Source organism: Heterocephalus glaber, unplaced genomic scaffold (genome assembly GCF_053883595.1).
Source record: "Heterocephalus glaber isolate CG9 unplaced genomic scaffold, H.glaber_assembly_v1.0 deba00000470, whole genome shotgun sequence".
NCBI lineage: Eukaryota > Metazoa > Chordata > Mammalia > Rodentia > Bathyergidae > Heterocephalus > Heterocephalus glaber.
Genome location: NW_028258145.1, coordinates 1,171,429 through 1,188,176, shown reverse-complemented (window position 1 = coordinate 1,188,176; position 16,748 = coordinate 1,171,429). Strand labels below are relative to the sequence as shown.

The following is a 16,748-nucleotide window of genomic DNA, read 5'->3' as shown; positions in this document are numbered from 1 at the left end:
GTATGAGGCTGCAAAGGTACATCACAAGCAGAGACCGTAAAACATCAGTGCTAAAAGTAGAGGTTATTTATAGACTTTGAAATACTCCCATGTAAATACTACAACCATAGTTCTCAATCCAAATAAAGTGCTTCTGTACTCCCTGTAGGCAGTTTGGGTCAGAGTTACAGAAATTTTAAATGTGCAGTGCTAGCACTAATCTAAAACTCTTGCCATGTACAGCTGTCTGCTGCCCTCCTCTCAGCCCTGCGGTGGTCCTTGCTCATCTATGGATGGGAGTTTCAGGACGCCACTAATCAGCCTGTACTTTGGGGCGTACAACGTTTAAATAAGGATAGTTGACTGCCACATTAACTTTGAGATGCATTCTAGATTCTTACAAGAAAATTCTATCTTCTGTAGATGCAGAGTATTTAAAAAAAAATTTTTTTTGCTTTTGTTTCTTGCCTGGTGAAGTGTAGTGTATGACCATCGGATCCCTTTTCCACATCAGGGTGGGTTGAGTGGCAGGCTTTAACTCTGGGGCCATTACAAGCACAGGTGACTGTCCTCTGAGGGCCATACTAACAGCTGAGGGATCAGAGGTAATTTTGACTTGAGGACATTCTTTCAGATACCTCCTGTGAAGATTTCCCATCTGAAAGGAAGGATGCAATGTCTCAATTTATAGAAAACATTACAGTTGTTAATACCATTCTGTCATTCTGTCACTTCTCTCCTGGCTTTATTTTTTTCTGAAAATTACTGTCTCGTGACAGGTTGTAAGATGCCTTTTCCCTTCCAGAGGGAAGCAGTGCCAGTTGCTCCAAGTCACTCCTGTCGTTCTGGTGGTGTACAGTGCCGAGCCCGTTCAAGCTTCCCCTTGCCAGCGTCCCTCATTCCTTCTATAATAGAGGCTGTGTCAGGGACTCTGGTCCTGCACGTCAGACCCTTTTCCTGTCTTCCCATGGGTTGTGTGTCCCTGTATGTGGTGGGAAGTGTGCTGTAGTCACAGTTCTGTCATCAAACAGGAAGTGTCACATTGATGAATGGGCTGAGGGTATTCTTGTGATACTGTGTGCGGCCGGTGCATGCCTGACATCCTCCCGCCACACGTGGGCTCACAGATCATAAGTAGTTGGCAGCCCACATCTGAAATGATGATTTTTTTTTTTTTGAAGGTTGGTTGATGTTGTAATTCGTCACTAAAGTTATCATATGTTCTCTGCAGTTCTTGGGGTTTCGGTGTCACTGCGTGTGACTAGCCTTGGTTCTCATCAGAAACTGGCCCATGGTGTCTGGAAGGTTGGCCCTCATGCTAAAGCAAGGAGGACATGGGTCCCTTCAGGAAAGCAGGTGGTGACAGTAGAGTCCTGGATCTGGGGCTGTGTCTGGAATCCCCCAGGATGGGTTGGATCATTTCTGAGCCAAGGCAGCCAGCTGCCCGTCATGCTGGGACTGATGCCTGCTGTCTCGAAGGGGCTCTGCTGGTTCCTTGGGACTGGAACTGACTGGGATGGGGCTGCCCAGGAGGAGCCAGGCCAGGCACTGAGTGTCCACTAGCTGCTGGGAGTGCTGCACACAGCCATGCTACATAGCTGCCCTTCTCACAGCCAGGACAGAGCCATTGGCCGCAGAACTGGATGTGTTTAAGGGTGTTTTGAAAAAGTTTCTCTAAACCACAAAGTGTGAACTCACGACTCTACAAGGCCTCCTGAAGGCCTGCCCAGATGGGCCCAGTGAGGCAGGTCCCTGGCAGGGATGAGACATGGGCGAAGATGGCACAGCACTTGGAGCACAGCCCGTCTGTGGGCATCCTCTGACAAAGGCTGTGACCATGCTGGTGCACGGTTTGAAACATGGGAGTTCGTGACCTTATCTCGACATTGAGGTTGAGATGGCAGCATCTGTGTGTGTGTGTGTGTGTGTGTGTGTGTGTGTGTGTGTGTGTGTGACTTCCCTCTTCTCCCAGTGTTGTTTCATTGTCTTATTTACTGGGCATATAAGACAGTCCTGTCTGTTTTTTCCCGTGATGTTTTTTCCATGCTTTTATTAAAGTAAATTTATGTTAGGCCTGTTGCACTATTTTGCAAGATTTTGTAATTGTGCATCTTATTTTGCATATCTTAAAAATAATTCAGTGCTAAAAGGCAGTCACTAAGAGAGGACTTTAGCTTTTGTAGCAGGCTGGGATACTGGCAGAAAGGACTAGAAATAGATGCTGGTTATAACATAATTTTTCTAAAATGAGGACAGTCACATTCTCCAGAATGAATATAAATAGCCAATTTAGAGTACGAACCCTGAAGCTCTGGACAGTCCCACAGTGACTTTCAAAGCCAGCAGTGCCTGTCTTGATAGTTGTTAGGTCAGAGCAGCCCAGCATTGGTGATCTCAGTGACATCCATTGCCACACATGGGGAGGAGGACGTGGGGAGCAGACTGCAGTGTCGTGAACTCAGATGGCCTGCCGTCTTTGCGTAGTGCCTGCACCTCTTGGGGAACTGGCACTTGCACTGCTGTGCCCCTCCACAGTGGTTTCAGCCTCTAAATGTTTCCTTCTGTCTGTTTTGGCTGATTCAGAGCCTACTGTAAAGTATTGGTCTTTCCTTGCTGCAAGCCTGACAGGGTGTTCTCCTGTTTTTCCACTTAGAGAAATAGAGGATGTTATTGCATGGTTGTCATGTGCTGATAGGTGGCCTTTGGGGTGTAGCTGTGAGGCAAACCTTTAAGGAGATGAGGGGCACAGGTGAGCACCTGCCCCCATCCCCTCTTTCTCTTTGCTCCTGGTGTTCCCCACTGGCCTGCAGGGAGCTGCCACTGAGCTTCGCTGATGCATGTGTCGATTTTTGCCAACTTGTTATTTTGAAATAACTTCAGGTTTACATCAGTGTTGAAAGAAAGGTACAGAGAACTCTGCTAATCTACCACCTTCAAGTCCCCCGTGTGAAGATGTTGTCACATTTGGTTTAACGATATCCCTCTTGACAAACGTGTATTGTTTCTACATGGTACCCTACTCTTGGTCCTTAATCCTTGAGTGTACATTTCCTAGGAAGAAGTGCGTTCTCTTACATAATCACAGTGTAACTGTCAAAATCAGGAAGTGAATTGTGTTCCAGTAGTGTCATCTGATCTGTAGACTTAAACTATCAGTTGTCCTCAAATGTCCTTTGTATCCTGCCACCAAAAACAAAATTAAAAAGGTATTTTCTGGTCCAAGATCCAATCTAGGGTCATTCCTTGAGTTTTGGTGTCTTGTCTCTTGTTTGATTAATCTAGAACTGTTTCTCAGCCTTCACCCTTGTGACGGTGCCGTGCGTAAAGGGTCTAGGAAACTTTAGACTCAGCAGTTGGTTTGCCTGATACTTCTGCATGATGTGTTGCGGGTTTTGTGCAAGAGCACTGCTGTATGTGTCCCCAGTGCCTCAGCCCAAAAGGCGCATGGTACCCCTCTGTCCCCTTCCTGGTGCTGTTCAAGAGTTGTGTCTTCCACCATAGGGTTAATAGTTTTTCATTTCATGGCTGGCAGCAAAGAGCTTAAAAGGAGGTGCCTTCCTCTCTCCTGTATAATTTGTTTCATTTGCCTTCTTGGGTTGGGTTTGACTGGTCCCAGTTTTTCCCTGGGTTATTATGCATTAGTTACTCTCATCTTAGTGTCTCACTGACCAGGCTTGCATGGCCCTCTGAACTTAAGTAGCTGTGAGACAAAGCTCAGGCATCAGATTTGGTGGGGCCCCAGGAGGCACTGGTCAGTGAATTGACTACACCCACATGGTATGCTGCCCAACTTGGCTCCTTACATTTCCACACTTCAGGATGGAACACATTCACTAGACTTGTGGAGGGTAGGCAGAGGCTATGGAAAGGCCAGGGAACACAAGAATGCCAGAGGGCCTAGAGGAAAGACTAGCTCTCTGCCCTGGAGCTGATGGAGAATGAGCCCCTTGCATTTGGCAGGGTGGTGTGGGGTGATCTATGTGGCAGCAGGGCAGCTGGTGCCTTGAAGCCTGATGAGGATCCTGGGGGCAGGGAGTCTACACAGACAGCCAGGTTTGTCTGTTCAGAAGAGTCCTCACTGGCTCCTCCCGAGACTCAAACTGCACGAGGGCACGTGCTGGTCTGTGCTGCAGGTGACGTCAGCGGGTGTAGGTCATGGCCCTGTGCCAGTGTGAACACCAGCTTTGAAGGCATGGCATCCACTTGGTGGGCATCTTGGCCACAGAGCAGTGAAGAAGTGCTGGGCCCTTCAGAACTTGAAGACTTCTGTCTTTGGCATCACTAGATCTTTCTGCAGCTGTTCTTCGCCCTCCACACTGCTGCAGGGGTCTGTGTCTGGCACCTCACTGTCAGAGAATCCAGCCTAGAGAGGCTGCTGTTGGTGCACAATGCCTTGGGACACTCCAGCGGTAGATGGTTTGGACAGCTCGGAGCAACACTCTGATGGACTCTGCAGATGGGGCAGGAAGTGAATGAAGACTCTCATTATCTGATCACAAGAAACACTGCGTCTTTTGTTTATACTGCCTACTTCCTTCTGTGTCCAGGGCATGTGCAGACATGAATTGATTGAAGTGCTGCAGACCAAAGTGTAGCCCTGAGTCAGATAAAGTAGAGGGAAGAGGTGGCCTGCAGAGTAGTTTTGATGAAACAGAAGTTTAACGGAAGTATCCATAGTGTCCATGCATTCACATTTTGCTGTGCTCTGACCAACTTGAAATCTTTATGTGCCTGTCCTTCTTGAGAAGGATCCCTGTGCTGCCTGACCCATGGTCTTAGAGACAGTCATCCTCCTTCATGTCTTGTGCAATGGAGAGGCCCAGCTTGGAACTTGCCCAGTGACCACACAAACAGAGGGACCCAGAGATTCGTCCTCACCATTGTTCCTTAAGTGAATATTGGAATTTCATAAAATAAGCTTCTGTCACACTGTGACTGTCTGGGAAAATAATTACTAAAAAGCTATATCAGATATGAAATTCAAATTAGATTGAACTCACAAAATTAAGAGAGGCCCTGACTTTACTCATAGGGGTTTACGGAATGGCACGTTTCACAGCAAAAGCAGTTGTGGGTGCTGGAGCTAAATCTGCACCTACCATTTGTCATGGCACAGTTGTCAGGTTTTGAAAGCGTTTTCCTTGGACTGGAGGAAACGGTTTGTGCGTCTAGTTTTCAGAGCCATGCATACCTATCTTGGGCCACATCTACCAGTGTCACAGTGCAGTGACACAGAGGGGGTGAGCACTTCAGTTTTTTCCCCCCGAGACTTTTGGGAGAAATTGTGTTCAGGGTCTCAGCAGGGCTTTCTGTGACTTGTTGAGGGCGCATTGTGATCTTACAGGACAGTAGGACTCCTGGGACTAGAAGCTCAGGGACTTTGGGGTCAGACCTTAAACCCTGGCAAAGCCAGGAACTCTGTTTGCCTGTCTGTCTTTTAAATGCTTTGGAACTGCTTTTGAAGCAAGAATTATGCACCTGTGTCCGTCTGATTGTGCACAAATGCTTGAGGATGGGGTATCAGGAGTGTTTCAGTGGCTGGCTGGTGTCAGGTTGGGTACACTGGTGTTGGTCCCCACCATGTGTGAGGCCCATCCACCTGGCGGGTGCTGCACATGCAGGCTGCTTGGCCATTAACATATGGCCAGAAGGAGATGCAGGTGCCTGGAGGGGACTTTAGGGAGGTCTAAAAGGGTGATTTTTTTTTTAATCTCTGGAGGAGGAAATGAAGATGCACAGAGGAAGGCTTGGCCCTTCTGCAGACGTATAAAAATAATAAGCCTCTTGCATCACCCTTTGCTAGACTTCTACCAGCTGAACCAGGGCAGAGAGGTTTTAGTTGTGGTTAAAGCACGTTACATCTCACTTAGCATTTTTCTGAGGCTGGGGCATTTCAGAACAGAGTGTTCCTGTTCCACAACTACTATTTCAACCAGGGGCTGGAAGAGCAGTCTCTAGCTCTTCAGTGGCCAGCCACAGACTTCAAACACAGTGCTCAGGAGTTGACCACCCCAGCCAGCACCAGCCCCAGGTACTGGGGTCCAGAAACTAAAGACCCCCCAAGTAGAGGTGTGTGTTGGGCTGCGGGAAAAATATCAGGTGAACACAGCTCCAACTGGGAGTGAACTTGAGAAGTGATTTTTAGTGCCACAGAAATATTGTTTCATTGAAATAGTGCATTGAAAATAGGATAAAGATTTGCTTCATGGAAATACAGTTTTTGTGTGACTTTTGAAAACCACGTTGTCACCATACCAGCATGGCTGCAGCTCTGTTCACCTGCAGTCTTGGTCTGCACCACCTCAGACACATACAAACACACACACTCACACACTTCTGTGTGACATCTAAGGTGTTAGGCAGAAGCTATGTAAATGAAATGTCCTTGTTGCCATGGTGATAAATAGACATTGAGTTTGGTCTTTGGGTGATGTCTGTCCAACCTGACAAGAGCAGTGGGCATTGAACCAGGTCTGCAATTTGAGCCAAGCTCCTGGACTTCAGTTCTTGGTGTGACAGCAGAGAGAAGGCCCATGTGCTAGCTGCTTGCTGGCCCTTCCACCTGACCTTCGTCCCACTTGGCTGCTGTGTAAATAAACATTGCTGGCCTGTGAGGTGTGAACACCCACTGAGTGGCAGGGCAGTTCTGACCTGGGAGCACCGGCATGGCCCTTGGGGTTCTCCAGCCCTGGATGCTCATCTTGAGCACTGGAGAGGCAGACATCGCCTTCTCATCGCCTGGATCTAGAGCAGATTCCCTACATCAGAGTCCTCCACAGCCTAGAATCCAGTTTCCTGTATCATTACTGCTTCTTGTTAATAAATCTACTTAGGGAAACAAAGCTAGCACATCTTAGGCATTTCGGGTTGAAATGGTAAGAAACAAGTTCTGGAACAAGTTATATTTCTCTTCACCTGAGTTGTGTTAAGTATCCCCACGTGAGACTTTTTTATTTACTTCTGAGAATTTGGACTTGAACTGGCTTTGATAGGATGATGGAGATACTTGACCTTGCGCTTACGAGGCAGGCGCAGTGCCACTGAGCTAAATCCCCGGCCCTGTCATGTTTCCTTTGTCTCTTTGATTGCCAGGAGACTCATACCTACCCTGCATTTCCATTACTATAAATCTCACCCTTGGCACTTACCATGAGTCTCTCCTTGATGTGATTTCTGATCTCTCTTAACCTCTGTTTCTTTCATTCTGTGCACATCTTTTCACTGAACGCTCCCCCCCATATCAAATGTTGCTTGAGTTTTGGCCCTGCTCTTGGAGCCCGGATTTGTGGGCTTGTCACCTACACTGGCTGAAGTCTGAGCTGAGTTACTGGAGTCACTTGCTGAATCCCCCCCTCTCCCTTCACAAACAAAGCCTGAGACCTCTTTTCAGTCTGAAGCAGGGCTTCCTTCCTCTCAAAGGGCTCCAGGGTTTGGGGGCAGGGGGGACTCAGCTCTTATTCAGACATGCTGATACCCATGTCATCTTTCTATTCTGGGAGTTTGGGTGTGGGTCTTGGTGGTGGGTGTCTTCCTGACAGGGAGGAGTGTGGACTTTGGGGTACATGTCCTGGCCCTGCCACCTCCAGCCAGTCACGGAGTGGAGAGTGCTACACTTGCTTATGGGGTTGTTTGGAAGACTCAGAAGCATCTGCCAAGTCATTTCATTTAGCAGTGGCAGTGGGTGGTTCTTCGTCCCAACAGTTGGTCACCCAGGATCTGAAGGACTGGTCTGTGTACTGGAGGCCAAGCTCATTTCCCTCTGTAGGAGAAGGAAGCTGAAGCCAAACCCGGAGCTGTAGCTGGCAGGGGGCTGGTGTCCACCTGGTCAGCTCCCTTGGGCAACCTAGAGTCAAGTTCCTGTTTGTTTCCCAAACCCTGCTTCCCTGGATGGAGCAAGAAAGCATTGTTTTGCTGTAAATGTCATACTTGATTGTCCCATGTGTGACTTGAAGATGGTTCTAGAGTGTGGGCTGCAGTTGTGGCTGGTGGTTGTGTCCAGTCGTCCTGCCCATGGCGTGTCTGGGGCATTCACGCTGCTGTTCCTCACTGGACTGACTGCTCCCCCCCAGGCAGTGAGCTTGAACCCTGCTCTCAGGCATTCCCTTGGCCTATCCCCTGTCCCAGTGGCCACCCAGATCTGTGTCACCTGCATCATGTGGTCTTGCAGGGTTCTGTCTGAGAATCATTTCACACCTTAAGAGCAGAGTGCCCAGGCCTGCCCCGTAGGGACCTGGAGACTTAAGTCCTATGTCGCACCACTGGGGGGACTAATCCGAGGGGGACAGTCCTACAGCTCAGTGTCCTCATTCATCCTGGTTTATTATGAGAAGTCAAATCCTTTCTTACTTACTGTATGCACTCAGCTGGCCATGCTTCTCCCTTAGGGTCCAGGAAGGGATTAACTCTGGTGCCTTCCTGCCCAGCTTTAGGTTTTATAGCAGCAATAGAATTAATCATTATGAGCCATTACTTTAAAAACAAATACTCTACAAAACTATCTAATTTCTCAAACATGTTAGGATACTTTACCCTCACAGCCCACCGACTTCTACCTTCCAAAAAATTGGCAGTCAGCCAGAACTTGGCACTTCACCACCTCCCCCGGCAAACACTCTCTATCATCTCATTTACCTCTGTATTGTCCCTGTCATATAATCTAGTTTATTATCTTGTGCTGGCGACACAGGGATCGAGGCAGGCCGGGTAGATACAAAGATGCATGCTGTGAAACCAGCCTGCTATGATCAGGCATCCTTTGGGGACTTGGTGGGGAGCTGGGCCATCAGGACTCCTGGAGAGAAACACAAAGCTGTGGCCGTGGGCGCCTCTGTGAGAGTCGGGTGCCCCAAATGACTCGTCCCTTGTATAGCTCCTAATTTAGACACAGAGACAAAATCTCCCAGCAGGAAGGGGCACTGCTCTGAGGCACTTGGGACTAGGTGGTGTGTGTGCAGGGAGGGAGGAAGCTGCTGTACATGGGCATTTAAGTTGTTTATACTTAGTAGCAGATTTGTTTTTTTTTTTAAAGTAACCCCTTTACCCAAATGCATCATTGTAACAGACCTCTTAATTTTTTGGACAATTTTGACTAAAACAGGTTCCTGAGTCTGACCTAAGAATATCATTTTCACATAAACGGTGATGGAGAATGACAGGTTTGCTAGGGCAGCCGTAGCACAGTGCCAGAGTGGGGTAGTTGACACAGCAGAAACCTGCCCCTCAAAGTTCCAGGCACCCGAGGCCCCTCACAGTTCTCGACCTCTAGATGGCCACCTTCTCCCTGTGTCCTGGCTCGGTCATCCCTGTCCTGGCTCCTCCTGTGTGGACACCTGTTCTAGGGCTCATCCTAGTCCCATTACTGAGGCCATCTCCTGTCCAGCCACATTCTTAGGTCCTAGGGTCGGACTGCAGCATGTGAATTTGGGGACACAGTTCAGCCCACACTGAGGGAACCAGAAGTGTCCAGAGGGGGCTGGAACTTCTTAGTTTTTTTCAGTACAGTTCTTTCTGTACTGTTAATCAGGAAAGGTAGTGCCCAGCATAGTTGTGGTGGATTGTGAATTTGCCCTTGGTCCCCAGATGCCCTTTGGAGCTGAGTGAGAGAGTGTGGGCAGAAACCAGGTTCCGGCACTGCTGCCCCCCCATGATTCCTTTCTCCTGTCCTTGTGCCACAGCACCTGAAGGGCCCCCACATGCCGGCTCAGTGTCTGGTTGGTCTCACCCACACACTGGCATTCATTCCTGATCCCCACCACTCGGATTGTCATCCAAAGGCCCGATTCCACATTCTGTCTTGGATGTATTGTCCTGCCCAGAACCTCAGGGTCTGTGCTACTTTGAGCTCACCCTTCACCCTTTGGGTCACCCAAAACCAAAGACCCGGGTGCAGCCACAGTTGCTGCGGCTCTGAGCCAGCTGCTGCTGTTGGCCACCTGCAGAACTACATGGTTCCTCTTCCTAACCTGGCTGCAGCTCTGGGGCCGGGAGCCCCCATCCTCCAGCTATTCTCCACAGTGAGGGCCTCATGCTCTGGGCCAAAGCAGCTTCGGCCTCTGCGCCAGCTGTCAGGGCTTTCTGGGCTGGCACAGCCCTTGGGAGTCATTGCTAACAGCTTCCTCCATTGAATGTTGTCCAAGGCAGCGGTTCACTTGAACAGAGCGCACCTCGTCCTGTTGTCCCACCCACTATCTGAGAGGAGACACAGCATTGTCTCCTCTCTCCTCAGGGCCAGCCTTTTCCTCTGCTGAGAGCTCCTGGGTCCCCTACCCCTGTGTCCTCCAAAGACAGTGGGAGATTTCTCCCCTGGACACTGCCAAATATGAGCAGCTGGGGTCTGCCGCAGGCAACCTGGCCCCTAGATGTGTTATGCTGACCATGGACACAGCAGCCTCACTCTGGGGACACTGGGGCCAGTGAGGACACCGGGCTGGCCTGAGACTTTCCTCCGTGGATGTCTGTCACAGCATGCACTTTCTTCATTTTAGTAAGTTGTGGTTTATTTTGAATAAGCCTCTTTCAGCCTATTAATATTAGTCTACACCAAAATTAACCTTCCCCTCAATTTTTCTCACACAAGAAGGAGCAAAGTAATTTTGAAAGTTAAATCAAAACAAAGCAATCTTGTGTGTAAAGCTGATAAAAATCGCAGACTGTGGTTACGGAGCGCCTCCACAGGAATCGCTGACATAAAGCCGATTTCCTCCCGCCTTGTTATGGAAGGAAAAGGGGAAATGCCCTGGCCTTATCACCGTCCCGCCGTGTTGCTTGAGAGCTTGTGTAAACAGTGGCGAGGGGGAGCTCTACACAGCTGTTGTGTCTGGGGGGATGTTTTGGGGCAGATCGGGGATGGCAGCATCCCAGCCTGATTCATGGCCAGTGGTTCCCAAGTCTATACCTTGGAAGCATTTCCCGCCTGAGCAGAAAGGGGCTTTCGGAGGGCTGTGCAGTCACGCAGCTGCTCGCAAGTGCAGCTTAGTCTCGAGGGAAATGGCCAGGGCTGAATTCAGATGTTCAGGTGAACCGAGCTGTCGCTCATGGCGTGGAGAGGGGTCGAAGCAGGTGTCTTCTGTTACCTTCTTTGCTGCTCTTAATTTACACTTTGTACTTAACCTGCAGAGTAGACTAGAACCCAGAGGTGGTCTCTCTGGAAGACCTGAGGATCTGAAACCTTCAAATAATCTGGTGATTTCCTTCTGAGCAGTTTCTTGGCTTGTAACACATGTAAGGTGGTCGCCAGTGAAGAAGCACCTGCTTGCTCTCAGCTGCTCTTTCCTCCTCAGACATGGTGGGCAGGGGTGACTCAGCCTTGTGTCTGTGCCGTGGGCACCCTGCCGGGTCACAGCATTTACCCAGCACAGTGGCCCTGAGCACATCGAAGCACCACTTTACTTAGCTTCTTAGGGCAAATTACCCCAAATCACTGGTTTCTTAAATAAATTACAGCTACCAGAAGTTTACCCTTGAGGGAGTCTGAAACATATTTGAATGTCAGTGAGTGTGACTAGTGAGAGCCTTCACCCCTGCCAAGTCTTTCTCTCCTCTCCTGTGTCCCTGCCTCTTCTCTTGAGACACCAGATCTGTGACTGACAATGCCTTTTGCCCCACACCTGTATAAACACTAGAGTATTGAGGTCCATGGATCCTCTGGAGTTTTTTGAATGTTCCTTTGGTTGCTTTTTTTCCTGTTCACAGAAGAAAACCCCTTGTTGGGGCTGCCCTTCACACCTTCACTTTGCAGGAAAATCGGAATGTGTTCCTCGGACAATCGTGGGGAGAAATTGGTGCTCCAGGGACACAGGAAGGCCTCCCATGGCCATCAAGATGCCATAGTTGCTTACTTCAATATGGGAGCCCACCTCCCCCCACCAAAGAAAATTAGGGAAGAACTAACAAGCTTTGCTTTTATTGTTTCAGGTATTTTTGAATAATTACCAACCGGCCGAGGACCACCCCCAAATGGTTATCTTGCGACTATTACGCTACATTGTCCGCCTCGTGTGGAGAATGCACTGATAGGGTCCTCGCGGAGCCAAGATACCTGCAGACATTTCCCCTGTTCCAGTGGACAGACCCAGCCTATGGGCTCTTGGCACCACTGCTACGCTGCCGCTGCCTGAGGTTCTTTCCCTAGAGGCATGCAGACGGTGGCGGGTAACCCTGTGCCACACGTGAACTTGACCTTTCTTTCTGTTCATCGCCACATGGCCACACGGCAAAATTTCCAATGGAGGTTTGTTGTGAATGTAAATGAGGGAGAATTTTTCTTACTTTTTTAAATGTACAAATCATGGTTCCTTGGATTAGGATTATATTCAAGAATGGTGTTTACATGCCGTGTGTGGATGTGAGTTTTTTTCCACCTTCTTTAATAACAGGTTTTTTCAGAAAGGAAATGGAAACTTTTTAACCAGCTCGTGAATGATTTTTGTACTAAAATTTTAAGAACCTCAGAGGATTGTGTAATCCTAGCAGTGGAAACTGAGCCAGCTAATTTATAAAGCTGACTTAGTTTATTTTTAGATTACAGAGTTTTTAAACAGGGAGAGAGGTATGATCCTTTGCCCTCCCTTCCTTGCCGTTGCCTCTTTGAACGTTTTTGTAATTATTAATACCAAAAGAGTTCTTACAAAATGGAACTGATTAAAGGGGCAGAGGGTATACCACTCCCATCTTGTAAATATTTATTTACCTCCTTACACTCAGTTTTATTGGTGGCAAAATTTCAGATGGCTTTTCAAGTCTTTCCTGATCCCCTTTCGTGATGCCTGTACAGCCTGTCTGGATGCTGGTGCACAGACCAGCTCCACGAGGTGTCATTGGGTCAGAACCAGACTTAGCAGGTGCCTGTGTCTTCCTGGCTCATCCATCTGTGTGTCACTAGCAGACTGATGGGGTTATGTTCTGTGTGGGCTGCACTTGTCATTTAGATGTTGGTAGTAGTGACAGCAGTGATGACAGGAGACGGAGCCTGAACCCCTCGCGTGCCTGGGTCACGAGTCACGCCCTGCATCCAGTCCCAGATGGCACCTGTGCCCACCTCACGGGATGGACATCCGATGGCCAATTTCCAGGCACCTTGGCTTTTAGTCCAGCCCACATCCCTGGCCTGTAATACCTGCACTTGGTCCTCTATTCTCAGCTCACTCTGAAGTAGACAGTTAATCCTACCCTCACCAGTACCATAGAATACTCTACTAGGCAGAGTCTGAAATGTCCCTTCAGCCTTTGCTTTTCTGATTCTCGTAGGACGGTTGGATCTTATCGGGCCACCCATGCCTCCATCTACCTTCCCCTAGGATTGGGCACAGCCAGCCCACACATCCGTCAGTCATTTCAAAAGCCAGCAGGCAAGGGAGTGGCCTGGGGCAGAAGGCCCTGGGTTCAGACACACAACAAAAGAACAATCAGACAGGCACTGAAGTGACCCGAGAAAGACACAGGTGAGGGAGTGGGAAAGGGGAGGGGAGGAGTCTGAACTCTGTAACTCTGATGATTTTTGAATACTAATCATTAAACATCTTTTTGAGAGGAATATAGGAGTTTTCCAGTAAGCCAGCAGTGCCAGCAGCTATGGTGTTTGCTTTTTGCATGACAGGGGACCAGTGTTTTCACATTATTAAATTAAGAGGAAAAATCTATTCATTTGTATGTTCGTAAGTTTATATACGTGTATATAGATATATGTGTATATATATTGTCTGTACACTTTTTTCCTTTAGGTAGAGTGATTTAGTTCCAAATATTCTTCCTTTTTTAAACATTTTTTTCCCTAAAATCTCCTTTGGATTTTAAATATTTTGAAAACTGTGTTGGAGCTCAGCTTGTTTCTTGGCGTGTCTTGAGCCCACCTGTAGGGTCCCACACAGCCCACAGCTTACAGTGGTGTGGGGCTGCAGTCACGGCCCTGGAGACACACACACACCAAAGACATTTTCTGGGCCACCCCTTCCCAGATCTCTGTGCTCGGTGCCAGTCTCTCCAGCTGGAGCACTTTACATTTCAGCCCTGCAGCCCAGGAGCAGGGTGCAGCCTTGGGCAGGAGATGTTCCTGCCTCTTGTGCCCGTGAGTGTGCTTACCTCTGCTGGTGGCTTTAGAGCCCTTGGCAGGCCGAGGAAGCAGCTCTGAAGGACGTAAGTGATTCTATGAATTGTAGAAGTATTAAAGAAGAGGATGCTGGCACCAGAATTTAAGAGATGACTGGTTGTCTCTGTACTGTATCTGTTTTATCAAAATGCCTCCCTGTAGAAAGTGTGCCTCCTTACTGGGGGTTTACCTTTTACTTTTATTATTATTATTATTATTATTTTTAAATTTTTTGTAGGTCCTTTTTTTAAAAAAAAAAAAAAAGTGATGCGGGTTTTGTGCCTTGATAACCTCTCTCCTTGTGAGGTTTGTAAAAAGTGTCCTGTGACTTCACACCGAAATGCAATAAACACAAGGTAGCTTTTTGGCTAATTCTTCAGATTCCTTCCAAGAAACGAGTTAATGAAGAATGGGGGGGGGGGGTGTTGCAAAAGCCAATTTAAAATTCCTTTTGATTTCAAGAAAAATTATGTGGTGGAATACAATTTTCTTCGATTTCCCTTGAATACTGTACATATTTTTGACTATTTATTAGATTAGGTTATATTTTACTTATCAACTGAGCCAAATGTTTGTGTGCAATTGTATTTCCTTTACTTTTCTTGTAAAATTTTGTACAGCGTAAATGAGTAAAAAAAATCACTTTCTCTAAACTTTTTTCAGAATCAAGGATTGTAAATACTGTAGATTCTTTTTCTGTATAATGTGTCCTACTGTTTTTAATGCTGTAACTTGTAGAAATATTGTATATTTATTTTCTGCTTATTTAATGTCTTAAGTTCTTGAAAGTATTGACATTGATACCCCTCCCTGCCCCTGCCCCAGAGTTGCTGCAGCCCCTGAGGTGGAAGGTGGTGGGTCTGTGTGCAGACTGCATCCCCTCGCCGATGTGGCCCCCAGCTTTATTCTTGGGCTTTGCTAAAAAAAAAAATCTGGCAAGTTAGAAAATTTTACTTCCAAGAGCTGGTATGGTGGTGCACATCTGTAATCCCAGCACTCGGGAGGCTGAGGCAGGAGGATCACCTCGAGTTTGAGGCTAGCCTGGGCTACATAGTGAGTTCAAGGCCAGCCTGAACTACATAGTGAGAGACTGTCTCCCCCCAAAACAAAAACAAAAAAAATTTTTTTTTTTTTACCCCCAGAAATACCCATCAACCTTCTGTTTGTTCCAAAGCAGCTAGCTTCTCATAGAAGCATATTTGCTAATTGCAGGCCATATCTTTAAGAAAAAAAATAAAAGTATTAGCAGATGGAAAAGATTTTTTTCCATTGAAAATTGATCCCTGAGAACTCAGTGTTGAAAGGAAAATGTGCTGCCTCGGGGTGCTGCCAGGTGGTTGTCCAGGGCAGGGCACAGGTGGGACAGGTGGTTCCTGATTTGAGAGCCGCCTCAGGATCACCTTGAGTCCCTCTTTGCCAACTGATGAGTGATGGAGTTTTCCACCTGCTGTGTAGCTCCCGTGCTTTGAGGTACAGATGGACCAGATTGTTTATCTCCAGAAGCAAGCGATGCATCGTCTCCCAGCATTTGGTCACCACAGTTGGTCAGGCTGCTGCTTCAGGTCCAAGCCCACTTCCGATGTCTGTCCCCTTTGAGAGAGGGATGGGCCCCTGCTGGGTGTCAAGATGTGAAAGTTCAGGGAAGCCCTGGGGACTTCTAGGGGGCCCATGGACATGCTTCTGTCACCTCTGCTGGTTTGGCCTGGTGCCTGTGTGTGTCCACTCGGCACGTGTGTCTGTGTGCCTGGGGATGTGACCACACGTGACGCTGAATCAGTCAGGGTCTGCCCCATGCAGCTTTGTATGTAGGAGGCATCCTCAAGTCCCCACCTAAGTAACTTGACTACTTTTACTTGGGGATTTTAGGCTTTAGGAGCTGTTAGGTTTTATGTCCAGGTTCTGTGACCACTAGTTACTGTATCCGGACTCATCAGGTACCTACCCATTTATAAATAGCACTGATCTGTCTGTATACTGATCCATCACTAACGCGTTTCCTAGGACCCAGCGTATGTAGCATTTGTATTGCAATTTCCCTGGCTTACTTGTGTTTTGCACTGACAAATTTTGACAGGGTAATTGCCACTTTACTTGTGCAATACTGCTGTAAATAACTGCAGATTTTTTTAAGAAACTCAATCTTTTATGTTCTTAATGAATTTTATATAAATAAAACTTTCAACTAGTTTTTTTGGTGAGCTGTTTGGTTTGTTTCCACAAAGTGGTGGAAGAGCAGTGAAGATATATATGGATATATGCAGCCAGCCACACATCTGCCTATTGTATTCACGGCTTGGAGATGGGGAGCTTCTTGCTTGAAGACATGCTGTGTAGTACACTTAAAAGCAAACGGCACTTTGAATTTTTGAAGTGGCTGGTGGGACTGATGGCAAAATCCTCTGCCCACAGAGTCAGATCCGACTCAGCTCTGCGTACAGGTTGGGAGGAGCTGTGTAGGGAGCCAGCCCCGAGGATGGTGGGCCCTGCTATCTGGGCCCCTCATCTCAGGTGGAAGAAAACCAAACAGGAAATCTGATGAAGCAGAGAGGGCTGATCTGTAGCCCCAGCTCAGGGACCAAGGGGTCACTGACAAGTGCTTGGCCCCTAGAGGGATGAACCACAGCCTATCACAAAGGAAGCCCTGAGGCCCAAGCCTGCAGTGTGGGAGACAGCTGAAGTGGGGCTG

At 47.9% G+C, this 16,748-nt stretch overlaps 1 protein-coding gene across 21 annotated transcripts in view; it reads left to right on the top strand.

The window, feature by feature from the left end:
* The window catches only part of Bcl2l11 (BCL2 like 11), a 190,787-nt gene that overhangs the window by 26,957 nt on the left and 147,082 nt on the right, over nt 1-16,748 (top strand). For 8 of the 21 annotated variants that reach the window (XM_087202645.1, XM_087202668.1, XM_013072106.3 and 5 more), the window contains one exon: nt 13,225-13,418. The exons of 6 other annotated variants lie outside the window; for them this stretch is intronic. In XM_087202645.1, coding sequence (XP_087058771.1) covers nt 13,225-13,418 — 194 coding nt within the window. Of the gene's footprint in view, nt 1-758; nt 11,813-11,892; nt 16,250-16,748 lie in introns of those variants that run through there. 7 more of the 21 variants (XM_087202710.1, XM_087202703.1, XM_087202687.1 and 4 more) reach the window with 3 other exon arrangements.